Here is a 24,440-nt window from a genome sequence, read left to right on the forward strand (position 1 = left end):
AGTAGTCTGGAGGTCCACCCGTCGCGCCGCGGCGTTGACGATGGCGCCATTCCGGGCGGCGTCCGTGAAGGTCCTCAGCATCGGAGATTATTCACCTTGCAGGGGTTCGAGACCACCGAGACTCCGGGAGGTGCTGACGGAGGGTCGAAGGTAGGAGGGAGGAGGACTAGCTGCCTATGTATGTAGCCAGTGGCCACCTTGTCCTATCCTGTCAGGCTTTGTTCAGATTCCGCGCTATGTGACAGACGGAATCAAATGCCCGATCGGCGGCTTCCGGTCATCGCTACATTTATCCCCTTGCATATCAATAGTGGCTCATTGACCTGTGCTGGGCGGGTCATGCAGATGCAGCGATGCTCCCTACCTCGGGCTACTCTTTGGGAAGCTGAGCGTGGCGAACGTAGGCGCTGGCTCGGGCAGCAATCGGGAAGGACTCGATCAGATGTCAAAGCAACACGAATATACGCAGATGTACCAGGTTGGGCTGCACGGCGAAGCCAGCGAGGATATGGTCTTGGCGGCCTCCGGGGACCCCCAGACAGTCACAAGCAGAGACAAGCGCACCTGGAGCGTGGCCTGGGCCGCGGCGAGACGAAGCCGGCAGCAGTCCGCTTCTGTTCTGACTCGCAGCCTCGCCTCGTTAGAGAGTGATGACCTTTTGCGCGGTGCGTTGCAATCTGACGATTAGCGAGGGGAGTGCCGGAAGCACCTTTGCTTTCGATGTCTGCAAGTCAAAGGATGATGAAAGCGAAGCATGGGCAAGCGGGAACGAATAAGCGAGTCTCATATAGCGGTAAGAATACAACACGTAAACAGAGGTAGGCAATGGCGAGGCGCATGTGCAAGACTATCTCTTGCCAGCGATGCCCATCTTGCCCTTCTTCTTCGCTGCCTGCGATAGCGATACGTACGCGTATGGGTCCACACCACGCTTTTTGACGTCGCCTCCTGCTTTCTGAAGATCTTCATCAACACCCAATAAACGACAACTATCGAGGCACTCACTTTTGCCTTGAACTCGTGTCCAACCGGCTTCTCTTGCTTCTTGCTCCGCGGCTTCTTGTTCGTCATTGGCGCCGCATCCGGGTCCGCCATCTCGACGTCTTCGTCCGCAGCCTCCTCCCTCCTGCGCTTTTTGGTGTCCTTGTTGAACTTGACGCGCCCGTTAGGCCCGCGGGTGAAGCCGTCGACAGAGGTAAGGGACTCCTTGTACGCGGCGCCCTCGACGTTGTCGCCAGCGGCCTCTTCGTCTTCGTCTGCGCCCTCGTCGATGACCATCTTGCCAGTCTCTTCGTCGGTCTTGAATTGAGCAGCGTCCTTTCCGGGCTTCCGCTTCTTGCCGGCTGTGCCTTCGGAAAACGTCAGCACCACGACAGAATGAGAATGAGAAAGATATACACTCACTCGTGACCCGACTTGCAGCACCAGAAAGCAGGTCCATCGGCTCGTCGTCGTCCACGCGTAGCCGAACGCCCTTCCCGCTCTGGCCCTTGCCCTTCTTCGCACCGCTCTCCTCTTCCTCATCGCTGTCCTCCATCTCGCTCTCACTCCCATATACCACATCTTCAAATGCATCGCCCGTCTTCTTCCTTGGTGCCGCATCCTCGTCCTCACTCTCCTCGCCCTCCTCGCCCCTTGCCGCACGCTTCCGCTTCGCCCGGTCCTTCCGCTTCTTGATGTTCACGAGCACCTTCGCCGCCTCCTCCTGCCCCGCCGCGCTGTACACGGCCTCCCAGCCGAAGCGGCGAATCATGCGCTCACAGATGTGCCGCACCTTGAGCTTGAAGTGGTTCGCGTGGTTGTGCGACCAGGAGAGCAGCGCGGGGACAAGTTCGGGGAGATGCGGGCGGACGATGTCGACGGGAAAGGTGTGAACGGCGATCTTGACAAACCCAAGGACGCTCTTGACGATCTCGCGGTTGTTGGAGCGCACGAAGACAATGTGGGTTTGGAGCAGCTCGTCGAGCATGGTTTGGGAGAGTTGGTCTGCAAGAAAGTTAGCAAAGTTCCGGCCTTCACAAAGGTCATGAGCACATACCCTTCCACTCGAACACCAGCCGAGAGATCGCGGTCACGGTCGCGCTGATCATGTGTGGCGTAGCACCAGCGAGCCCACCAGCAACCATGGTGATATACTCCTCGATGCTCGCCTTCGCATCCGGCGCCTCATCCTCGTCCATCCCGTCAATCAGGCTGCGCTTGACCACGCCGCCCTCGCTCATCTTGCGGCCCATGGCGAGGACGAGATCGAACGCGGCGAGACGCGCCTTCTCTGATGGCTCCTTCGTTCCAAGCACGGCCTCGGGTATGAGAGCAGGGATCGCGTGCATAGCAGTCGGGGGTAGCAGCGGTACGAGACCCGAGAGCAGGTTAAAGCGGTCCTAGTGCCAGGGTCAGCGCGTACGGTGCACTGGAAATGTGATCTCTTTACCTTCTTCGCTGCAGGCGCCAACAGATCCGCCTGCTCATCGAGCTGCTTGAGCACTGCCTCAGCGTCAATGGCCACCTTGCCTCCGGCAACAAGCTTCGCGAGGATCTTGTACCCGCGCTTCTGTACGCCCGTCTCCGAGTGCCCCAACACATCGCCGGTCAGGCAAAAAGCGAACAGGGGTTCAGCGTCGCTACTGGGCAGGTAGGGTAACAGAATGACAACAATATCCTGCGTGGCCATCACGACGTTGGCGTCCTTCTTCAGGTTGGCCTTGATAAGCTGGAAGACGTTTGCGAATGCCGTGCTGATGTCCTGCATGAAGGGCGTTAGTCGGTGAGTGCCCCTGTGCTCACATATTGGGACGTACACTCTCAGGCGTGATGGACGCCCAGGCGGTGATACAATCGCCAATCATACCGCGCGAGTCAGGCTGCACACTGCCAAAGACATTGAAGAGCACGGCCAGCCAGCTGGCAGCCTGCGTGCGCAAAAATGCGACGTTCGCCTGCGCCTCCTCCTTCGAGATCGCGCCAGGGGCAGACTCCTCGCTATCCGCGCGCGAGACATTGGACTCGACGAGGGTCTTCAGCGCGCGAAGTATGGACGGACGCAGCTCGCTCTGCGTATACAGCAGCTGCGATAATAACGCGCTGAACTGCTGCGAGAGACCCTCCTTCAAATCCGTCGCACCCGCGCAATAGCCGGGCAAGCCCGCCCACACCTGCGCGACGAGCACGCTCCACACCTTCGCCTCGGACGAGCGGCCGGCGGTCTCGGCCTTCTGCTGCAGGTCGAACATGCGCTCGCTCAGCGGGACGAAGTAGCTGCCGAAGTGGGAGAGGGGGGAAGGATGTGGCTGATTGAGGAGCGGGAGGAGGTAGGCGCGCGGCTCGCGGCCGGCGGAGCTGTAGAGTTGTGTTAGACAGTGGTCAGAGAAGCTTTGCAAAGGAAAGCGCACCGATCCTCAGGCTCCAGATTTAGCGGAAGGGTTTCGAGCAGGACGTGCGGCCCCAAGACGCGCATCGCAGTCGACAGCGTGCTGTCCGCTGCCTCCTTGTACTCGAAGTTCTTCTGCGTGCGCAGGTCGCCAATGTGCTTGATCATCGGCATCACGAGCGTCTGCGCTGCCGTCGGTGCGCCAGGTGCGGGGCGGTATTGCAGGTTGACCAAAAGTGAGGAGGCGATGGAGAGCACTTCCGGGATTGCCTTGGCGTAGGCAATGCTGTCTAGTGCTTTCTCGGCCTGGGTGACGATTTTTCGGAGGGCGACGTCGGGTGAGCCAGACAGGGCCGGCTCGATGAATTCGGGGGAGAAGCAGGCGGCAAGATCGTCGAGCGCCTGCGCGGCGGAGCGACGCACGGAAGTGTCGTCGGACTCGAGAGAGCGCCAGACGACTTTCCAAGCATGGGTGAGCTCCTTCGCGCACGCTGATGGAGCAGTCGCGTGCAGGGCACGCATCCCGCTGCCGAGGACGTGCAACCAAGCAGATGTGAGGCCAAAATTGGTGCGCGGGGGTGGGGAGGCGAGGACGGCGGCGAGAACATCAGGGACCTGCGCGCCGACCCCGCGGACGTCGTCATCGAAGGGGAGGCGGAAGATTTCGGCGAGGGTGTGGTAGGCGGCTTGGGAGAGGAAATTGTTGCCGAGGATGGGGAGATGGAGGACGAGGGTCGTGAGCTCGGGGAGGGTCTGTGGGACGGGTCAGCGATATGTTGAAGATAAAGTGGGAGGTAACGCACAGTGGAAGGAAGGAAGGGGATGACAGGGCGCAGGACCTGCAGCACATAGATCGCTGCGTCTGCCGGATCGGGGCCAGTCTGCTTGCCCTTGCCGTGGAACACAGGCTTCGTGCTCGTCTCAGTCAACTGCGCCTTCGCCCACTCTGCAACGCGCTCTCCGTAGGGATGCTGCAAGAGCGGCGTAGGGGGATGGCTGATCACATTGCGCACGACTTCGGCCGCCTTCTTGCGAATTTTGGGCCGGGGATCGGTGCAGAGCTGCAGGATAGAGGCGAAGACCTGGCGGACGCCCTGAGCGTCCAATTGTGAGCGATCAAGGGCTTGCAGAACGACATCGTAGATCGTAAGTTGGTGGCGAAGAGCAGCAGCGTGAGGGGTTAGGTGGGGGAAGAGCGGTGCGGTGAGGGAGATGATCGTGCTGAGCTTGGCGCGGACGACGGGCTGGGGGACGAAGGGCGCGACAAGGGCAAGCAGGTAAAGTTCAGCTGGTAGTGTGTCCCCTTCATTGAATGATACATCTTTTCGCTCGAGGGTGCCGCTGAGGGTCGTGAGGAGGAGGCCAAGGTATGCGGTGGGTGTCGGTTCGAGTTTCTGGTCGCGGATGGTGGACTCGACGGCGACGAGCAGCGTCGCTGGCGTCTTGTGCGCCGGTGCTGCCGATGTCGTGTGCACTCGAATTTTTGCCAGCGTCTCCTCCATCGTAAAAGTAAAGCAGCAGTGACGCCGCGCACTCTGATCACAATCGCCATGTCCTCAAAATTACTGATCCATCTCGCGCTTCCGGCCCGGATCCCGACCATTGTTCAGCTTCTCGATTGCCTCCACTTTCGCAGCCCCTTCAGGTGCTTCAGAGACTTCAGCATACTCAAGAGTCAGACTCGAAGATGTTGTACGATGCTAGCATTACTATTCGACACAAATACACATGCGATAATTCTACAACAAAACCAGATCCCGAGGATATATAGATAGTACATAGCTTGGACTCATTGCGCGTCTAAAGGGCGTGTATGTATGTGCAGCAGCAAGACTCAGGAGGGCATCTACAGCAGCCCGCCGGTCTCAAGTACGAGCACGATCTGGTGCACGATCTCGCGCACGCTCTGCTTCGAGGTGTCGACGGTGAGATCGGCCTTCAGGGGCGTCTCGTACTCCTCATCGACGCCCGCGAGGCCGGAGAGCTTGCCCTCGCGCGCGGCCTTGTACACGCCCTTGCGGTCCGTGCGCTCGCACTCCTCGAGCGGCGTGGCGACGTGGATGAGGAAGAAGTTGCCGCCCGAGCCGCCCTGCTGCAGGACAGTGTCGCGCGCGGCAGCACGCGAGTGCTCCGCCGGAGCGATCGGGGCAGCGATGACCGCTGCACCCGCGCGGGTGAGCTCGGCGGCGACGAACGCGATGCGCTGCGTGCTCTGGTGGCGGTTCTCGGGCGTGAACTCGAGCTCCTTCTCCAGCACGTCCTCCCCGAGGAGGAGGGACACGCTGCGACCGCCCTGCTCGTTGAAGGTCACCTGGAGCGCCTTCGCGATCTTCTCCTTGCCGGAGTTGTAGAGACCGGTGAGGAAGATGACGAAGCCCTGCTTCGTGCGCGGCGGGTAGCTCTCGCGGAGGGTCTTGACGACAGCCCTTCATGTACGTTTGCAAAGTGAATGGGCGGGAAAGATAGGAGACGCACTCGTAAGAGAACCAGTCAGGGATGGGGGCGCCGGTCTTGAGACGGCGACGCAACTCCGTGCCAGAGATATCGAGGGTCTGCACGCCCTTGGGAACCGAGTCGACCGGCTGGTACTCGTCCGTGGACGGGAGGTAGGTCATCTGCTGGAACGGCACCATCTCGATCTGGAGCTCATCGTGGAACTGAGTGACGAGGTCCTGCGCGTCGTACGGGCCGTAGAAGTCCTTGCCCTGCGAGTTCTTGCCCGGGCCAGCGTGATCACGGCCGACGATAAAGTGCGTGCAGCCGTAGTTCTTACGGATGATCGCATGCCAGACGGCCTCGCGAGGACCAGCCATCCGCATAGCCTATTCGATTGTGAGAAAAGAGCGAGACAAGGGATTACTATTGCGCTCACGAGGGGTAGGAGGGCAAGGTGGCCCATGCCGTTGGGGTATTTCTGCATGATCGCCTCGTAGACGCGAACACGGGTATAGTGGTCGACATCACCCGGCTTCGTCAAACCGACAACAGGGTGGATCAGGACGTTCTGGGCGGGGTATCAGCTATCGTCGTTAACTGTATATAACGGGATGCTCATCACAGCTTGGCGTTGGCGGGCAGCGCGGACAGTCAGCTCGCGGTGAGCGCGGTGCATCGGGTTGCGCGTCTGGAAGGCGACGACCTTCCTCCATGCGAGCTTCTTGAAGTGGTTGCGGAGCTCGGTCGGAGTGTAGCGCAGCGCGACGTAGTCGTGGTGCTGCGGCGCCTGGATCGCCTGCACCTTGCCGCCGATGTAGAAGTCCTTGACCTTCGAGCGGAGGTACGCGACAGCGGGGTGCGCAGGGTCGTCCGCGCCGAAGACCTTCTCGGCCTCCTTCACGCGGTCGGGCTGGTATACGTCCTCGACGGTGATGATCGCGAGCGCCTCCTCGTCACGGGGGTCGCGAAGGGCGAGGCGCGCACCGGGCGCGATCGAGAGGTTGTCGATGTCCTCGCGAGAGACGTCGAGGGCGATGGTCATGGGGAACAGCACGCCATCCGCCAAGCGCATGGTGTCCACAACGCTACAGAGTCCATTAGCAACGCCAAGGGGGACTCGGCAGTAGAGGGGGAACGCACCTCTTGTAGTCCTTCTCGTTCATGAAGCCCTCGAGCGGGCTGAAGCCACCATTGATGATCAACTCAAGATCGCAGAGCTGGCGCTAAAGGGGAATCAGTACAAGTCCGGATTGTGTGCTCGATCGAACGTACCTCAGTGAGGACAATGTCCTTCAGGCCGAGGGCCTCCTCCTTGAGCTGAGCGGCGATCGGTTCGTCGCGGAGAACCAGGTCCTTGAGGACACCACCGTGAGGAGCGTTAGCCATTGCTACTGTAGTCTGTGCGGCGGGAGAAGGACTCTGATCGAGATGAGGAGGCTGGGGGAACTGGAGAATAGTCGTTGTGAGCGGGCAGGTTTATATACCGCGCGCGATGGGTCACGATCACGCCATCATGAGGAGGCGGATCCGTAAAAATTGGAATGCGGCGACGCAAAGGTTGCTGTATTCCCGAAAGTTGAGTGTATGCCATTGGGCCGCAGGGCACGGAAGAGTAGTGCGGCCACACCAGGGACATGGGCGTCAGCCAACAATGGAGCGCGGGATGAGAGCCATCAGCGCCGCAATACTTCCCGGCAACGTGACTTGCGTTTCGTTTTTCCCGCGCTCTGCTGGTCCATTCCGAATTTTGCCACGAATTGGCAGGTGGTTGACTTGTCTTGCTGGCCGAGTACCACCCATTCGCTGGCAATCGACGCGCAGGTCCTCCCTCTGCCAGTAACGCCCCACAGATACGCACAGCACCCCCTGGTCCTCCGACGCAACGAGTCGTCAGCGGCTTATGGAATTAAACGGGGGTTTATGGAATTTTATTCCATAAACCGCTGGTGTAAGTCGGTGTTTCCCTCAACAGTCTGCGCCACCGCACGTCCCCGCAAACGATACACCTCACTTGGCCAGCCCGCGCTAGCCTCCAGAAGCTTCGACAACAGCGAGCCCAGACGTCTGCGATGGCCCCCTAAGCCATACGAATTCCAGATACTCTGCCATTACCGCTAGTGAATAAGTATAGTATAATACAGTGGTACATATGCCCAGTGCGCTCGGTAGGAATACATAACACGGGCCCCCCGTCATGGGTCACTCGGACGAGTGCGTAGAGTCACAGGGCTGTACGAGGAGACGAGGTCGATGTGACCTTGGTCGGGCTGCCACTTGTCCGGGCGAGCACCCCAGCCCACCCATCCCTTTCTTCGCGTCGCGGACCTAGTATCGTATATAAACGTCCGTCGGTCCGGTCCGCGATACGCGTCCGGGGATGAGGTGTCCCCTTCCAGCACCTCCGCTGAGGACAGCTTGGTCTGCAGATCAAAGGTTCCCGTGAATTGCTCGTCGATCAGAACCGTTGACTGAGCAAGATTGTTCTGGGCACGCAAGTCTAATCGGGCATTGGGGGTCGATGTATCGTACGCGACGTCGAGAGTCAGGGTGTCATTGAAGGTTTTCACATCCATCATGTACTCCGGGGACGGGTCGCTCGATCCGCTGTAGTGAAGCGTCACATTCGCGTTGATCTCGCTATGAATAACTGTCAGCGAAATGAGAGGACGACGTGGCAGAAGGACGAACCTATTCCCAGTGTACATGGCCAAACTGCTTGTCCCTGAATCATCATCGGTGTCCACATACGTGAGGGTGATGTTGCCCTTGATAGGTCTAGGCGCCAGTCAGTACCCGCAAAGACAAGGAGTGGGTCAAAACGTACGCCTCGATGGTATCCAGCTTCAAAAGCTGTGTTACGTTGAAATTTCCGCCGATGGATCCAAGTGAATTTTGGATCACAACCTTGCGCGCCTGCACGCTCTGGAGAAGATGTCAGTCGACGAAGAGGAAGCAGGAAAGGCGCCACAAGACTCACATCGCACCAGACATCTCCGCGCGACCCATAGACGCTGAGAGTATCGAATACCACCGTGGGGCTCAAACCGTCAAACGCCTGGGTATACAGCGGTAGCGATGTGACAAGGTTCTTGATGTCGAGAGAGGGGGAGGAAGGGTAAAGAAGGTAAATTTGCACGTCGACCGAATCAGATGAGGGAAGGTGGCTGGGAACCTGGGGCGCTGTCAGTACTGCGGCCAGCGGGCAGAAGTGCCTCAACATACATAGATCGCGGCTCCTCGGTCATTGCCAGAGTCACCAAAGCAGACGTGGACCATGTGTCGAAGCATGTCGGTCGATGCGACCACGTCCACCGTGAGCACGATATCGGAGACCGACGTGTCAGGATTCACATCCACCCAGAGAGCCCCGGTCATGCCCACGAAGTTTGCTTCGCTAGCATTGGAGCTGATCGAGAGGGAGCCGCTGGGAGAAAACGCGTGCGAGACGCTGGATGTATGATTTAATAACTTGAGCTGGACTGTCACTGCCAACAGTACGCACCTGGCGCGGTAGCGATTCGTATCCGGGTCCTCTGACATTGTCCAGTTGTTGCAGATGAATCCCCCGGTGTCACCGACCATGACCAAGCCAATGCGGGCGAGGTCGAGCAGTGATGATGTTTCGGTTTCCTCCGTGTCATCCCAGGGGGGCGGGTGGTGACGCGGAAACGGTCTTCGCAATTGCTACTCCCCATGATAAGTTCAGAGTATCTGACATATAGCAGGCTACGTACCGTGACGATGAGGGGGACTCCGACGACGATGGTGAGGAACACGTAGAGGGCCAGGCCGTATAGCAACGCCTTGTAGCTCCTGGGTTTGAGGTTGAGGGGTGCCTGCGGCCAGTGCCAGCCACGGCGGCGCCGTGAGGGGAAGTGGTGCTCGAGCAGCTGCTGTGCCTGGGATGTCTCGTAGTCCGGCAGCGTCGAGGGCGTGCTGCTACGTCCTGCCGGGACAGCCGGCTCTGGCAATCGGACAGTGGGGCGGGAAGCATGGGGATCGTTCTTGACTTGGGGCTGGTCTTCGGGGGCAAGGATAATCATGATAAGGGGCGAAACCGCAATGAAGACATGGACACGGTCGACAACGGCGACGACGGCGGGGGAGGAATCAGAAAACAAACAAAGACCGGCTCTTGCACAGGATTCAATAACGGGAACAGTGATAAGGCCGATCGCCGCTTGGGAAGGAAGTAAGGTCTCACGACCCCCTGACATAAATACCTACAAATAACATTGACCTCTTCCAAGTCCGATTACCACCGATTACAGCTCTGTACTATAGCCTGGTCCCTGCGATTTTGCTCCTGGAGCAAACACCGACTGCATCGCCTGCACAACGTCCCGCCACATCCCAGCGATATATCCAATGCAGCCCATCGTCCCATCTCGACAGATTCGGAAAATGTCTGCAAATCGCAATTGCGCTTGCTCCCATAAACGTGCTTCGCTCCCCACAGCGGGCGATGTTCGGGGCTGTCGAAGCGTCAATGAAGCCCGAGGGTCGGCTATCCCCACACCACCCACCTTGGCTGCCCGCTCGGCCTCAGTGATCAGCTTCTCCGACTCGTCCTCGTTGGTCTGCTGCCACATCTCACGGAAGACATTGGTAGCGTGCAAAGACTCGGCGAAACGGTGCAGAGTGTTGATGAGCGCGACCACCTCCTGACGAGTCAGAAGACCTGCGTTCGCGTTGGGGCTGCTGTTGGTCAGTCAGAATACCGTGGGCATACCAGAAGCACACGCACTCGAGAGCGGTCTCGTCCAACTCAAACAGGATCTTCATAGCGGTAGCCAGACCCATCGTTTGGACCTTTCCCCAAAGGCGGCACTTGTCGCAGCCGGTACAGTCCATGATCCGAGTGACATTGCGGAAGTGGCTCTTGAATTCTTCCTTCAAGACCTAGGGGGATAGTGAGTCTTCTACTTCAATGATCGAGTAAGGGCATATCTATGACTTACGTTGGCGTTTTCTCCGCGGAAGAGCACTGTCTCATCGAACTTGCCCACTGTCTGCGCCATATCGATGACATTGTGCAACTTAGACAGGGTCTCCTCGTCGTCTTCGTGCTTCCCGAATGCGCAGTAGTCATACGCCTCGAGATATGGCCCAAGACGTGCGACAGCACGCAACATGAGGACGGTATTGAAGTAGATGTATTGCAGACGCTCGGGGTGCGAGGCTATCCGTGCGACAAAGCACGGGAGATTCGGTCCCTGAAGCAACCAGCATCAGTCTGTTAAGTGCACTGCATGGCCAGGAAGACGTACCCATTCGCCAGTCTCCTTGTCAAGGGACTCGTAGCATATGTGCGTCGAAATGGAAGCGTGCAATCCTGTGCTGCATGAGTGTCATCCAGGTACGCAAGGGGTATAAGACGCACCTGAGATGATCTTGTAGTAGACCTTCTTCTCCAAGCACTGCTCTGACGCGTCGACCTCGTCGTTCTCATTCTTGAACGGGTCGGTCATGGTATCGGGGAGGGTGACGGGCGCAGGGTTCTTGGACTTCATCAAGTTGAGCTCAGAGAGACCGAAGCAGTTCTCTTCGTATATTGCGCGCCAGATGCGACGTGCGTCTTGACCGGCATAGCCCGTATACCTTTCGGGTATTGTCGACAAATCGTAGTATTCGCCCTCTGCAAACGAGGGTAAGCTTCGCCAATGTGATAGGTAGAACCCGCGTACCGGTATCATCATCCAGGTAGCAGAAATCGGTGTCGCGATAATAACACCCGGGAAGTTTGTGAACCTTGCATAACAGGTCAGCCACCTGCTGGGCGATGATGTGCATGACACTCACCTCGCTCACAGATGATACCTGACTTAGCGCCTTTGCTCTGAACTTCTCGGGCACGTCACTCTGATGGAATGGTCAGTGAGGCGTGTACGATGCGATGCAAGCGAGCGCACCTCATCCAGCGATGTTATACCACAACCAGCCTCATTACATTGACCGTCATCTGGCCAGAAGGGGCACTCCCGATATAGGTCCGCCTACTGAGTCTCAGTACAGTGCCCCGAAGGGATACGATCATCACTAACCCGGAAGTACTTGAAGAAAGGCTTGCTGACCAACTCGTGGAGGTCAGAGTATAGTTGCTCGGTGACACTCTCCACAGTCTCGTAGTCGCATAGCGTCGTCTCTATTGGTCCTGTCGGCTGATCGGTCATCAGTACACCAAGGCCCAAGAGTGATCGGGGGCGGGGGACGCACCACTGCGTTCTCGCAGATCTCCTGAGCGGGTTGGTGCTCGAGCACACTTTGTACTTGATCCTTGCGTACGAGGTTGTCGGTCAGGAAGGACCCGGAGTTCGACGATCCGAAAGGCGAGGAGGCGGCGACGAGGGAGAGCGCTTGTAGAGCAAGGGTGACGCGTAGTGCGCGACAGAGTGAGTATCCCATGGTGCGCGCAGTGGCTGGTAAGATTAGAGGAGGATTGACCAGCAGATGATGGGAGATAGCGATACAAGAGCGAGTGAGTAATAAGTTACGAAGCGAGGGAGATGAAAGACGTGGAGGAGAACAATGGACACGTCGCGGTCCGGCCGTATGCGTAATGACCGAGCACGTGACCCCGAGCCGAGGTCATTCTCGACAACGCCAGCCAGCGGTCGGTCTGCACCCACCGCAGGAGGAGCTCTTGTAACATGCAACGTCCGCCTCGCTTTCATCGGGTCTGTGGAGTACGATCACTGAGTGAATGAGAGCAGGAGTTCGAACGTTGCCCGGTGATCACTTTGTGGCGTTATAGTCGGAACCTCGGCGCGAGGACGCGACTTCCCCTCATCACCTTCATGTCGACGGCGGCGGCGGCACCTGAGACCATCTCCTCACTCGAAGACTACGACGATGTGTTGTCTTGGGTCAACGAAGTGCTCGACAACGGTGAGGACGACTCCGCGCTCGGGCTGACCGAGCTCGATCAGCGCGTCACCGGCCTCGTCGCGTCGCTCGACATCGCCTGTGAAGACACGTCCTTCCAGCTCGAGCGCGTCATTGACGATGTGTCGCGCGGTGTACCGCGCCTGACCTACGACTTGCACTTCATGCGCGATGGCGCGGTCTCCTTGCAGAGCTCTCTCCTGCAAGTCCGGCAGCGATCGAAGAATGTGGTGGCGCCAGCTACGGGAGCCGCGCTGGATCAGCTGAAGTCACTAGACACGATCAAGCGCAATATGGAGGAAGCGCGGGAGGTGCTGCGTGAGGCGGAGAGCTGGAGCACGCTGGAGCTGGAGGTCACATCCCTGCTCGCTGAGCAGAACTACGCGAAGGCTGCGGAGCGCCTGTCAGAGGCCAACAAGAGCATGGTCGTCTTCCAGAATACACCGGAGTACGATCCTCGGCGTGCCCTCATGGTCAACCTGCAGAATCAGCTCGAGGCATCCCTCAGCTCTGCGCTCGTCTCCGCGATCAACGCGCAAGACCTGGCGACATGCCGCCAGTACTTCTCCATATTTGCCCACATTCAGCGCGAGTCAGAGTTCCGGAACTACTACAACGGCTCGAAGCGCACCCCCCTCACGAGCGTGTGGCAGGAGGCAAAGATCTCGGACTGCGAAGAGGGCGCGCAGAACGATGCGGCTGCTGTCCCCTTGGCCGCCTTCCTCCAGAAGTGGTACGGGACCTTCCTCACCGTCCTCAAGCAAGAGCGCACCACAATACCCGCCATCTTCCCCGACCCTGCCCCATCACTATCCAGTCTTTTCACCTCCGTTCTCGCGTCGCTGCAGCCCACCTACTACAACCGCCTGTCCGACATGGTCGCGCACTACGGCGATACGTCTTTGAGGGAACTCATCATCGTCTTCAAAGCCACGGAGGACTTTGCCGTCAAAGTCGAGAAGGTCTTCGAGAAGATCCGCTATACCCCCACCCCCGATGCGTCACCGGATCCTACGAACCCTACGAGCTCTCCGCCTCCAACCAGGTCCAACTCCGGCGTGCATCGACGACGCTCCAGCCGCATGTCTATATCGTGGAGGCCAGGTGCCAAAGCTCCTGCGAGCTTGGGTCTCGCGAAGGTCATGACTGCGGAAGACCTTGACTGGGATCAGGAGCTCTTCCAGCCGTTTCTGCAATTCCAGACAGAGTATGGGTCGCTTGAACGGCGAATGCTCGACCAAGCTCTACGCACACTCATCACCAGCGAACCTACGCACGAGGAGAAGGATCAGGCGCGTCTGCTACGAGAGCGATCCGTCGATGTGCTGAGCGTGGCGGAGGAGAGCGTCGACCGGTGCACTAGCTTCACCTATGGGTACGGTGCTACCGGACTCGTGCAAGCGCTCGATGGCTACTTCCAGGCCTTCATCGACATGTGGACCGCCAACGTCGAGAACGACACTGCGAAGACACGGTCTGTGGAGACTACCGTGTCTGAAAGCGATCTCGCAGATCTGGACTACTCGCAGGACGACTGGAATTACTTTCAAACCATACTGCATCTCCTATCGTCGACTCGAGCCTTGTCAGAACGGTTAACGGCCTTCGAGGTAAAGCTGCGCTCCCAGTTGGTGCAGATCGCGACGAAGTTCCGGCGGGCTCGAGAGGACCCGGTGAACTTCCCGTTGACTTCGATCAAAGGGGAAGCGCAGCTGCTGGAACAATCGACGCTGAACTCGGCAGAGCTGCGTGCGCTACTGGAACGTGTCGACCCCGAAAGCAGTCATGATCACCTACAGCCGCCACCGACACCTGGTTTCCGCCAAGCACCCCTAACCGCAGGGCCAGCGCCGCTCCTCGTAGAAGCGCGAGCTTCGGTCGCCTCGTTAGCGCGCGCATGCCAGACGGCGCTGCAGAGCACCATCTTGTCCCCACTACAGAAGCACTTGGCAGCGTACGCAGCATCTTCTCTCTGGAGTGCCCCTGGAGATCCCAAGGCTCCCCAGACCGTTACCGGGACTGACCTCCAGCTCCCGACGTTCTCAACCTCCCCGAGCGATACCATCCAGCGCGTAGCCGAGGGCATGCTCAACCTCCCGCGGCTCTTCGAAGTCCACGCCGATGACGACGCGCTGTCCTTTTCTCTCGCCACGCTCCCCAACCTCGACGTAGAGATGCTGAAGAGCCTCGTTGAGACGCCAGCCGCCTCAGAGCCTCCCTCGTCCCATATGCGTCGAGCCTCTGTCGCCACGCCGCCGAAGCCACCTACCTTGGACCCCGAGGCTGTCTCTTCGGCGTGGCTCGCCTCTCTTGGGCAGACCCTTGCCGCATACCTCACCGCAGACGTGCTGCCCAGGATCACGAGGCTGACGCCTGCCGGCGCGGCGCAGCTCGTGTCGGACCTGGAGTACCTCTCGAACATCCTCCGCGCGCTAAACGCAGCGTCGGATGAGCTGGAACGGTGGAAGCAGTACGTGGCGATGGATAATACGCAGGGGCAGAAGAAGCTGGCCGAGGACGCGCTGGACGATGTGTTCCAAGCCGTGGCGAAGATGCGGGGTTGGAGGTGACCGTGAGTGCTTCTGTATGGCGCCAACTGTATGGGTGCTGACGGTGTGCCCAGGACATGCTTTGGACCGCCTGACTTGCAGTCTTGCACGTCTTACATGTATATATATCAAGCGCCTCGCCGCGATGCGTATGCAGGGAAATTCCACTTTGCGGGCGATACCACAGAGTCTAGGCATCAAAGCAGAAATGAGACGAAGATGCGCTTTATCGGATGCCAATTCGGACGTGCGAGTGCCTCATCTCGTCATAGAAGCAACGGTCATGCACTGAAAGTACTGCACGCCCAGGGGAATGCACTGCCTGTGAGCTTCAGCAGCAAGGATGTTCATGATCGTTCTTCGCGGGCTGGTTCCGTCTACATACGCAATCGCGCTTCGTGATAACGGAGTTTAGGAGCGTTCTTTATTAGTCTGGAATGAATTGCGTGGCCGGAATCTTGCTATGGTCCAAGGACCGAGTGTCTCTCGGAGTGGCCGTCCTCAGTCGCAGCCACTGCTTGGCGCTCACAAATGCAGACAATTCAAAAGGCAGCACACAAATGGGGAAAACTCCCAATTTGGAAATTCGGGCCGTGATGGCCTGACCCCGCGATGCCGGGCGTCGCAAGCGCCCGGCACGAACGGGGGCCCACCTTCTGTTCCCTACGATCATCCTCTGAGACCATCTACCAAGCGCTTGAATCCCCCCCGGTATCAGCTTTATTGCTAGCCATTAGTATGTCTTCATCCGAGGACAACAGCAGCCCTCCCATCAAGGGATCCAAGAAGAGGAGACTGCCGCACGCCTGCGACAACTGTCGCAAGCGCAAAGTCAAGTGTACGTATGTCGACGAGGGGGAATACCACCAACACTGAACTTGGGGCAGGTGACAGTGCGCGCATGAATGGCCGGTGTACGAACTGCATTAGTTTCGATATTCCTTGCGAACACACCATTCCCTCTCGGGTACAGCATGCTCCCTACTCGTCTTCGCTGCGTTAATGACCAAGAAATAGCGTCGTGGTGTCCAAAAGGAATATGTGGAGGCTCTTGAAAGTCGTATCAAACAGATGGAAGATATGTTGACAAAGGTGCATCCCCGAGTGCATGCTGGCATTGCATTGTACTCAACCCGCACCAAAGCAGGCGGTAAAGGCCTCTAATGGCTCAGAGGCCTCGACAACATCATCCCCCTCGTCTGCCCTCGCGAGAGGACCAGAAGGAGCGTCATCCTCATCCCATTCATCACCGGACTATGTCGAACGAGAAGACGAATACGAGCGGATGCAAGCCGAAGTCGTCAACAACATGAAGACCTTGCGGATCACTGACTGCTCTTCGCGTTACTTCGGACCAGCCAGCACGTTCCACCTTGTCAGCGCAGCGCTATACGTGAAGGCCAAGAGCGACGAGATCCAAGGCAACACAGTCCAGCAGAACATGGTGTACGACCAGTATCGCGATAATTACCGCGACCACATTCAGACGTTGTCGTGGGACATTATGCCCGTACGTGCTCTTCTCTCCAGCGAGACCAGTCTCAGCTAACTACCTGACGTGGAGTTTAGTGGGAACAGTCCCTCGTTGCCGATGAAGAGTACGAACCCCTCGAGTTTCCGGAGGATGACCTCCTACAGCACTTGATCGACGTTTACTTCGAGATCCCGAATATGCTCAATCCTATTCTTCATCGTCCGACCTTCGAAAAGGAGTTGAAAGAAGGGGTACACAAGACGGACTGGTACTTCGGCGCCGTTGTCCTGATGGTGTGCGCGTCCGCCTCGAGATATACCAGCGATCGTCGCGTGCTGCTACCTGGCATCGATGATTGGCGAAGTGCTGGTTGGAAATGGTAAGCGCTGCAGACTTACGGTGCTCGTCAGAGCGACTAATAGCGACGAACCAGGTTAACCCAAGTACCCCTGATTCGGCGCAAGTCCCTTTTCATGCTGCCGAGCGTGCACGAGTTGCAGTACTATGGCGTACGCATACACTTACTTCGCCCCTTCTCCCCACTAATCATATCGTAGATCGTTCTGACTTGCGTATTTGGGACGTCCGCGCCTCAGAGCGCATGGCCCATCCTCGGTATCAGCATTCGCTACTGTCAGGAGATGGGTATACACCGCAAGTCGGCCGACCCGCACTTCGTCAACAATGAAAATGAGCATTGGAACAGAGCCTTCTGGTAAGTAATACTCACGAACTTGCGCGTCGATACAAACTGATCCTGGCCAGGTCGCTCGTTACTTCCGATCGAATCGTAAGCTCTTTTCTAGGAAGACAACCGTGCATATCCGCGGACGAGTACGCTTCTCCCTTCTGTGTTTCCAATGCAGTCACTCACAGCGGACAGTATTGACGCAGATCCTCCAGTGGAATGCGACGATGAGTATTGGGATACTGGGAATCCGGCAACGGTCTTCAAGCAGCCGTCTCGTGTCCCATCCAAGATATCGTTCTTTACGCACTACGTGAAGCTCACCGACATTCTTTCTCATGCGCTCGGCGCGCTGTACACAACGGCGAAGTCCCGTATTCGAATAGGGCACATCGGTCCTGATTGGGAACAACGGATCGCGTCCGAGCTGGACTCCGAGTTGAATCAGTGGCTGGATGATTTGCCTGATCACTGTACGTCCTTCATTCCGTCCGTTTATATAGGATTGACCAAGCCTGTATAGTGCGTTGGGACCCGAAGCGCGAGAACAGACTGTTCTTCAACCAGTCTTCGGTCTTATTTGCCACGTATTATCATGTTCAGCATGTCATCCACCGGCCCTTCATCGGAAAGACTTCCCCTGTCACCTTCGCATCCATCGCCATGTGTTGCAACGCTGCACGAGCGTGCTCTCGTATCTACGCGGCGCAGATCGAGCGAGGAGATCCCATTGTTACGTCAGAACTACTAGTACGCGCATATCTCTCTCAAAACACCACTCGAGTTCTAACATATGCACTCCAGGTCACTGCCTTCACCAGCGCCGTCTCCTGCTTGATGAACATCTGGGGTGGGCGCAAGATGGGCATGTCCATCGACCAGAAGCGGGAGATGGAATATGTACGCCACTGCTTGCGGTATCTGGAGGTCGCGGAAGCCAAGTGGTATCTTGCGGGGAAGTTCAGGTGCGTTCAGCCTCTTGAAAGTTGTGGCTGGTCGCTAACAAGCTTTGTAGGGAGCAAATTCAGAACCTCGCCAATATCCAGGAGGCGGGAGGCACACCGGACTACGTCTCCAAAAAGAGGCCGCGTGCTGAGTCCCCGCCTCCGGAAGCCATGTCTTCCGGCGCATCCTCCTCCGTTCAACCGACCACTAGTGACGGCGCTGGCCAGGATGCCAATTACTCGGGCCTCTGGGACGGCAGTGACCCCAACGCCAATACGTACTGGAACGTCAACAACTTGCTGTTCCCTCAGACGGATGCAGCCGACCCTACACAGCAGTCCATGGGTCATGATCACGGTTTTGCCCAACAAAGACCCTTCGATCCTTTCGTGTCGATGCCCGACCCCCAACAGGCGCACGGCGGTGCTTCCCAGCACTTGCACGCACCGTCACTGGAGGGACTGACGGAGGCCGATCTTGCATCGCTGCCGGTTCCTATGGACGATGTCTTTGACATGTGGCAGCAGTTACCCTCATCCATCGAGTGCGTCTTTCTTCTCTCTGTATTAAAACGGTCACTGAGCGTATATGTAGTACGCGAACATGGGACTCGTACATATCCAGCTTAGAACAGCCGAAGACCAACGCGCGCGGGTTCCCGGAGCAGGCGCTTTTTCTAGGACACTGATTCTATGATCGTCAACTCTGTAATCGCTACTTGTATTTGTGTACTTCTTGGGTAGAATGTTGCCTGATGAATTGGCGCTGGATAGACAGTTCGGTGTGTCTTCGGGTGTGCTGTACCGATGGAACCTGGAGAAGGGAATGGACAAATGGGGTAAACTCTGTGATGAGTCTCCGATGTGTCAGACGCACAAGCGCCCGGACCCCCTGCGGAGGCCATCCGCGGAACGTCTTTTGGCTCTTGCCATCATCTAAGGCTATAGCTTTTCGCAGCTCATTCGGCCGTCCGAGGTTTTGCGCGTACCTTGTTGCCTCCCATGTCCTCATCCGAGGACAGCGGTCCGCCCAAGGCATCCAGGCAGAGAAGACTACCCCACGCATGCGATAATTGTCGCAAGCGCAAGGTCAAGTGTACGAACCTATAACAGAGGATCGCGCAACCTCTGAACTCCGAGCAGGCGATAGCGCGGAGAAAGACGGCCGGTGCACCAATTGTGCTGGCTTCGGCATTCCTTGCGAACATACTATCCCGTCCAAGGTATTGTACGCCTTCCATCCGGTCCTCATCGCAACTCTGATCTCTTTCTAGCGTCGTAATGCACAGAAGGGATACGTGGAGGCGCTCGAGGGCCGCATCAAGATGATGGAAGACCTGTTGGTGAAGGTGTGTGGCGCGCATATGCCCTTCGTACTATCACTGATGCGCATCCTAGCATGCCCAAAGGACATTGACAGAAGCGGACGGTACATCTGCACCTACTTCGACAACTGGCACCGATGGCACCTCACCGCCGTCGCATGAGACAACTCCACCATCGCATGCCTCCCCCGAAGTAGTCGAACGCGAGAACGAGTACGAACGCATGCAGGCCGAGCTGGTCAACAACATGAACCGCGTGCGCGTCACCGATTGTTACACTCGCTACTTCGGGCCAGCCAGCACCTTTCACCTAGTCAGCACCGCTCTCTCCACTCAAGCCAATGGCGATGAGCTTCGAGGCGATCCAGCTAGGCAACCTGAGGTCTACCAGCGGTATCATGAGAATATCGAGTCACTCGGCTGGGATATCATGCCTGTACGTGCTCTGCCCCTCGATGAAACATACCAGCCCAGCTAACTCATTGACGTGGAGACCAGTGGGAACACGCTATCATGCAAGAGGAAGCATATGAACCTCTCGACTTTCCCGATGACAATCTTTTGCGCCACCTAACAGACGTATACTTCGAGATCCCCAACAATCTCCTGCCCGTACTACATCGCCCGACTTTCGAGCGGGAGCTGCGCGAGGGGTTGCATAAGCGTGATTGGTACTTCGGCGCCGTGGTCCTGATGGTGTGTGCGTCTGCCTCAAGATACACGGACGATCCTCGCGTACTTCTGCCGGGCACCAGCGATCAGCGGAGCGCGGGGTGGAAGTGGTGAGTCTCAGTCACTTCGAGTGGACTTGCGTATGACTAATATGTATACGCAGGTACAGCCAGCTGCCCCTCATCAGGAAGAAACCCCTTTGGATGCTGCCGTCTCTGCATGAGTTGCAATATTACGCTGTGAGCAGATGAGACGACATGTTCTCCATCCCTCACTAACCTTCGCGCAGATTGCCCTGACCTGCGTGCATGGGACATCGGCCCCACAGAGTTCGTGGGCCATGATCGGCGTCAGTCTCCGCTACTGTCAAGAGCTGGGTATCCATCGGAAGTCGTCGGACCCACACTTCGTTCATAACGAGCATTACACCAGGGTATTTTGGTCAGTCGAACACGTCCCACTCTTTTGCGATGTGAGGCTGACATTCCCAGGTCGCTTGTTGCTATCGATCGCCTCATCAGCTCTACGCTCGGGAGACAACCGTGTATAACCGCCGATGAGTATGTTTGTCTCGGGAACCGATCTGACAGACACTGACAAGGTTTAGTATCGATGCTGACCTCCCGGTCGAATGTGACGATGAGTACTGGGACACCGGTAATCCTGCCACAGTGTTCAAACAGCCGCCTCGAATACCGTCGAAGTTGGCCTTCTTCACCCACTACGTCAAGGTGACGGACATCCTGTCGCATGCTCTCAGCGCCCTCTATACGACGGCCAAGTCTCGCATACGAGCAGGGAACGTTGGACCTGAATGGGAGCGACGCGTCGCTTCTGAACTGGATTCGGAGCTGAACGAATGGCTGGAGGGTTTACCTGATCATCGTGTGTCTTTCTACCTCGTTCACAACGTCGCATCAGCTCACGCGTCCCGCCTAGTGCGTTGGGATCCAAAGCGAGAGAACAGACTTTTCTTCGACCAGTCTTCCGTGCTGTTTGTCACGTACTATCATGTGCAAAACACGATTCATCGCCCTTTCATTGGGAAGTCCTCTCCTGTGACCTTCGCTTCGGTCGCAATGTGCTGTAATGCCGCCCGGGCGTGCTCTCGCGTCTTTGCAGCACAAGTAGAGCGAGGGAATCCTATCGTCACTTCAGAGCTGCTGGTGAGTGTTTTCTATGTCATGTTAGGCTGGCGGAGGTGACTTATCCCTTGGACTAGGTCGGCGCCTTTATGAGTGCCGTGTCCTGCGTGATGAATATGTGGGGCGGACGTAAGATGGGCATGACAATCGACCAGAGGCGGGAGATGGAGTACGTGCAAAATTGCATACGATACCTAGAAGCGTGCGAGGCGAAGTGGCTTCTTGCTGGCCGCTTCAAGTGAGTTTGATCTTCGTGCGTGTCTTGCGTCGGGACTGACAGATACCAGGGGGTTGATCCGTCATCTTGTGAACATCCATGACGCCCAAGCCCACCCAGACTATGTATCGAAGAAGCGTCCTCGAGACGAATACGAATCCTCACCCTCAGACACGATGTCCTCCGGCCCGCCTACCACCGCACAGCATACACCTAGCGACAGCGCCAGCCAAGGAGGCGCTCAACCGGATGTATGGGACAGGACCGATTCAAGTACCTACTGGAACGTCAACAACCTACTCTTCCCTCCGAACGTCCCCACTCCAGCGCCCTCGCGCTCGACTATGCAGGATCAGGGCTTTGCACAACAAAGATGCTACGATCCCTTCGTCTCGCTGCCCGACCCGTCGCAGATGCAAACCACCTTCCAGCAGCCAGGGCAGGCATCAAACTTTGAGGGGTTGTCCGAAGCCGAATTTGCTTCTCTGCCAGCTCCTGTGGACGACGTTTTCAACATGTGGTCACAATTGCCATCTACCATCGAGTGCGTACGCTTCGATCCAGGGTTATCGGGCCAGCTCTAACTGAACTCCTCAGCCCACAAACATGGGAATCATATATAATGAGCTTAGACCAACCAAAATCAACCGCTATGGATCGTGGTATGCCAGACCAGACGTTCTTCTCCGGGCATTGATGTTGCAGTCGTCGAATTCGCATTCGTTTGTACCCGTATCATTGTTATACAAAGTATTCCTTGTACTATACATCCGGCATAATCCATAGACGTTTGAATTCAACTTTACGGTTCACAAGGCGTGGCGCGGCGCGCGCGAGATAGGGGCGAAGTGTGTGGTCATGTTTTTGACTGTTGGTCACAAAGGCATCAGCCTCTGGAATAACAGTAGGTATCTCTTCTTGTCTTCTACCGTCGTGTTCCTCCCGTTCGCTTTTCTCGTTGTCCTCGCTCTTCGCCTCAAGATGTCGTCGTCTCAGTCTGCCTCTGGCGTCCGTTCTGGAAACTTTCGCAAAGTCGAATATCGTCCTGCGCAACCCTCCGCTTTCGTATCTCGCGATATCCAGCACATGAAGTCTTCGATTGTTCAAGAACCCGCTTATCTGGACTATGGAACCACCGAGCTCGTTGAAGAGCGCGCATATACCCACCTTTCTGTCGATCAATCTCCTGGTCCGCCTCTCCTCAAGCCCACTCGGCCTACCAAGTATGCTCAGCTTCGATACAACGCTCCGCCGCCTGGTCGCATCGTCGAGAGGCGCACAGTATCCCTGACGCATCAGTCTGCTGGCGCTGGCAACATCGCTCGCAATATCGCCGGCAGGCGTGTGGTCTCCATGCCCGAGGCCACGACGCCGACTCAGAGGACCGTCCATGCTCGGCTCTCGTCTGCTGCCCACTCTCGCAACACGACTTTCAGCGACATGTCCACTACGTCGACCTCGATCGACACCGCATACTACCATCCGTCAGACTCGCTTCGCCTTCCTCCGTCTGATCTGCCACAAACTCCGTCGCCGCCGTCGTCCCCCGAGTCGGTCTTCATCATCAATAACAACCTTGGCGATTGCGACAAGAAGATGCTCTCGAAGCATGACGAGGCAAGGTCGAAGACGTATGGTATGCGACTAAGCTCTATACGAGAGCGAGATTGCTGATAATTGCTCCCAGCGCCTGAGAGGCCGCCGTCGCCGCCCAGGCCCATTCCTGCTCTCCATGGACCATCTTCTCTTCCGTATGCAAGATGCCCTTCGTAAGAGATCTTATCTTGCTGTTCGTCCTGCCTTTCTAATCCGGGAGACAGAGGTGCGGAGGGCACTGTTGTCGAAGGGGAAGACCTCAGCCGCATGATATGGGGTTTGGACGCTGGCGAGAAGTTCGAGGGGGACGCCACCGACAGGATCATCGATCAAGTGACGCGTACCCCATCTACCGCGGCCTTCCGCCATCGTACAACATCTGCTGAAAGGCCGCAGGCCGTCAATGTAGATGCGGCGAACCGGAGCGGACCAGTCCAAGGAGACCCAGGCCGTGGCGTCTCCAGGCAGCAGATAGCGTCGGCTAAGCAGTCGGATGAGCATTCTGCCTGCGATGCTCGTCAGCAGTCAGCGTCTGCACTTTCAGCGGCTATATCCTCGCCGTCTGCGCACGGGAACGGTGTTGTCAACGCCGTACTGAAGCCGTCGGCGCCAACCTTTGTCCCGCGGTCGCCACCTGGTCTGCACCGTCCCTCTGCTACCGAACAGGAACGCTCTGCTCCTCCATCTTCCATTGTACCTCCCCCCGCTCGTCGCATGTCAGCAATGGAGATTGCTCAGCAATATCGCCAGAGTCAACTGCAGCCGGCGTTCGCCCAGCGCTCTCCTACTCCGGAGTGGACTTTCAGTCCGTATCTAGAGCCGATCTCTGCACCTCCTACATTCGCGAGTCGTTCCCGGCCTGTTCGTCACGGTTTTGACGACATCTATCTTCCGAAGCCGGACTCGCCCATACGCATTGATGGGCCCGAAGACGCGTATCGTGAACCGACTTTCGAGGATATATATTTCGCCGCCGAAAGACTCGCTCAAGTCCAGCATTATCGTGAGCCTGGTATGCCCAGGTCGCCTATCGTCGTAAGGCGCCCCTTGCCGCCTGTCATCGGCGAGCATCGCGAACAGCCTCGCGAGGACCATGGGATGAACCCGCAGCCGCCGTCCGTTCCGGGCGAGTATGCGCACGC

General features: G+C 57.5%; 7 protein-coding genes across 7 annotated transcripts; 3 read left to right on the plus strand and 4 right to left on the minus strand.

The window, feature by feature from the left end:
- Window positions 1–762: 762 nt before the first annotated feature.
- SCHCODRAFT_02632418 (rRNA processing protein RRP12) lies at window positions 763–4,895 on the minus strand. Its single transcript, XM_003030002.2, has 8 exons — window positions 4,171–4,895; window positions 3,390–4,120; window positions 2,799–3,336; window positions 2,432–2,743; window positions 2,039–2,381; window positions 1,405–1,986; window positions 1,006–1,349; window positions 763–955 (listed from the first exon to the last, which is right to left on the minus strand). The coding sequence occupies exons 1-8, from the start codon at window positions 4,867–4,869 to the stop codon at window positions 848–850; spliced, it is 3,657 nt and encodes a 1,218-aa protein (XP_003030048.1). The 5' UTR covers window positions 4,870–4,895; the 3' UTR covers window positions 763–847.
- Window positions 4,896–5,053: 158 nt separating this feature from the next.
- On the minus strand, window positions 5,054–7,238 carry SCHCODRAFT_02632420 (ATP-sulfurylase). The gene is made up of 6 exons (XM_003030001.2): window positions 7,076–7,238; window positions 6,944–7,026; window positions 6,426–6,888; window positions 6,240–6,371; window positions 5,843–6,189; window positions 5,054–5,793 (listed from the first exon to the last, which is right to left on the minus strand). Exons 1-6 carry the CDS (start codon window positions 7,187–7,189, stop codon window positions 5,214–5,216), a joined length of 1,719 nt encoding a protein of 572 aa, XP_003030047.1. The 5' UTR covers window positions 7,190–7,238; the 3' UTR covers window positions 5,054–5,213.
- Window positions 7,239–7,891: 653 nt separating this feature from the next.
- SCHCODRAFT_02632425 (uncharacterized protein) lies at window positions 7,892–9,940 on the minus strand. The gene is made up of 7 exons (XM_003030000.2): window positions 9,538–9,940; window positions 9,306–9,487; window positions 9,026–9,251; window positions 8,781–8,975; window positions 8,628–8,725; window positions 8,492–8,578; window positions 7,892–8,440 (listed from the first exon to the last, which is right to left on the minus strand). Exons 1-7 carry the CDS (start codon window positions 9,844–9,846, stop codon window positions 7,996–7,998), a joined length of 1,542 nt encoding a protein of 513 aa, XP_003030046.1. The 5' UTR covers window positions 9,847–9,940; the 3' UTR covers window positions 7,892–7,995.
- Window positions 9,941–10,068: 128 nt separating this feature from the next.
- On the minus strand, window positions 10,069–11,976 carry SCHCODRAFT_02508435 (ERO1-domain-containing protein; the record flags this gene model as incomplete). The annotated part of the gene is made up of 9 exons (XM_003029999.1): window positions 10,069–10,501; window positions 10,551–10,705; window positions 10,765–11,019; window positions 11,074–11,138; window positions 11,187–11,439; window positions 11,483–11,554; window positions 11,606–11,665; window positions 11,716–11,799; window positions 11,848–11,976. The coding sequence occupies 9 exons, from the start codon at window positions 11,974–11,976 to the stop codon at window positions 10,069–10,071; spliced, it is 1,506 nt and encodes a 501-aa protein (XP_003030045.1).
- Window positions 11,977–12,583: 607 nt separating this feature from the next.
- On the plus strand, window positions 12,584–15,691 carry SCHCODRAFT_02750370 (uncharacterized protein). The gene is made up of 2 exons (XM_050347239.1): window positions 12,584–15,260; window positions 15,312–15,691. Exon 1 carries the CDS (start codon window positions 12,601–12,603, stop codon window positions 15,256–15,258), a length of 2,658 nt encoding a protein of 885 aa, XP_050199322.1. The 5' UTR covers window positions 12,584–12,600; the 3' UTR covers window positions 15,259–15,260; window positions 15,312–15,691.
- A 158-nt stretch (window positions 15,692–15,849) lies between these two features.
- Window positions 15,850–19,128, plus strand: SCHCODRAFT_02690565 (uncharacterized protein; the record flags this gene model as incomplete). The annotated part of the gene is made up of 13 exons (XM_050346826.1): window positions 15,850–16,075; window positions 16,125–16,204; window positions 16,255–16,329; window positions 16,382–16,747; window positions 16,807–17,090; window positions 17,145–17,220; window positions 17,269–17,426; window positions 17,477–17,545; window positions 17,595–17,872; window positions 17,923–18,149; window positions 18,204–18,364; window positions 18,415–18,888; window positions 18,939–19,128. The coding sequence occupies 13 exons, from the start codon at window positions 15,850–15,852 to the stop codon at window positions 19,030–19,032; spliced, it is 2,568 nt and encodes an 855-aa protein (XP_050199323.1). The 3' UTR covers window positions 19,033–19,128.
- A 126-nt stretch (window positions 19,129–19,254) lies between these two features.
- Window positions 19,255–22,499, plus strand: SCHCODRAFT_02632434 (uncharacterized protein). Its single transcript, XM_050345710.1, has 13 exons — window positions 19,255–19,439; window positions 19,487–19,566; window positions 19,618–19,692; window positions 19,742–20,104; window positions 20,167–20,450; window positions 20,504–20,579; window positions 20,630–20,781; window positions 20,832–20,900; window positions 20,948–21,225; window positions 21,280–21,506; window positions 21,563–21,723; window positions 21,773–22,246; window positions 22,300–22,499. Exons 1-13 carry the CDS (start codon window positions 19,346–19,348, stop codon window positions 22,397–22,399), a joined length of 2,433 nt encoding a protein of 810 aa, XP_050199324.1. The 5' UTR covers window positions 19,255–19,345; the 3' UTR covers window positions 22,400–22,499.
- Window positions 22,500–24,440: the final 1,941 nt, after the last annotated feature.

This window comes from Schizophyllum commune (assembly GCF_000143185.2).
Source record: "Schizophyllum commune H4-8 unplaced genomic scaffold SCHCOscaffold_8, whole genome shotgun sequence".
NCBI classification, from domain to species: domain Eukaryota; kingdom Fungi; phylum Basidiomycota; class Agaricomycetes; order Agaricales; family Schizophyllaceae; genus Schizophyllum; species Schizophyllum commune.

Bases quoted from the DNA above. Each gene is read 5' to 3' on its own strand.
- SCHCODRAFT_02750370 (XM_050347239.1), top strand. From the start codon at position 12,601: ATGTCGACGGCGGCGGCGGCACCTGAGACCATCTCCTCACTCGAAGAC.
- SCHCODRAFT_02632418 (XM_003030002.2), bottom strand. From the start codon at position 4,869: ATGGAGGAGACGCTGGCAAAAATTCGAGTGCACACGACATCGGCAGCA. The intron at 4,121-4,170 runs GTGCGTTACCTC...CCCGTCCCACAG, and splicing joins TCCCCTTCCTTCCTTCCACT to ACCCTCCCCGAGCTCACGAC. The intron at 3,337-3,389 runs GTGCGCTTTCCT...ACAACTCTACAG, and splicing joins AATCTGGAGCCTGAGGATCG to CTCCGCCGGCCGCGAGCCGC.
- SCHCODRAFT_02632420 (XM_003030001.2), bottom strand. From the start codon at position 7,189: ATGGCTAACGCTCCTCACGGTGGTGTCCTCAAGGACCTGGTTCTCCGC. The intron at 6,889-6,943 runs GTGCGTTCCCCC...TGGACTCTGTAG, and splicing joins AACGAGAAGGACTACAAGAG to CGTTGTGGACACCATGCGCT. The intron at 6,190-6,239 runs GTGAGCGCAATA...ACAATCGAATAG, and splicing joins ACCTTGCCCTCCTACCCCTC to GCTATGCGGATGGCTGGTCC.
- SCHCODRAFT_02632425 (XM_003030000.2), bottom strand. From the start codon at position 9,846: ATGATTATCCTTGCCCCCGAAGACCAGCCCCAAGTCAAGAACGATCCC. The intron at 9,252-9,305 runs GTGCGTACTGTT...TCATACATCCAG, and splicing joins ACGAATCGCTACCGCGCCAG to CGTCTCGCACGCGTTTTCTC. The intron at 8,976-9,025 runs GTATGTTGAGGC...ACAGCGCCCCAG, and splicing joins ACCGAGGAGCCGCGATCTAT to GTTCCCAGCCACCTTCCCTC.
- SCHCODRAFT_02632434 (XM_050345710.1), top strand. From the start codon at position 19,346: ATGTCCTCATCCGAGGACAGCGGTCCGCCCAAGGCATCCAGGCAGAGA. The intron at 21,724-21,772 runs GTGAGTTTGATC...GACAGATACCAG, and splicing joins CTTCTTGCTGGCCGCTTCAA to GGGGTTGATCCGTCATCTTG. The intron at 22,247-22,299 runs GTGCGTACGCTT...TGAACTCCTCAG, and splicing joins CAATTGCCATCTACCATCGA to CCCACAAACATGGGAATCAT.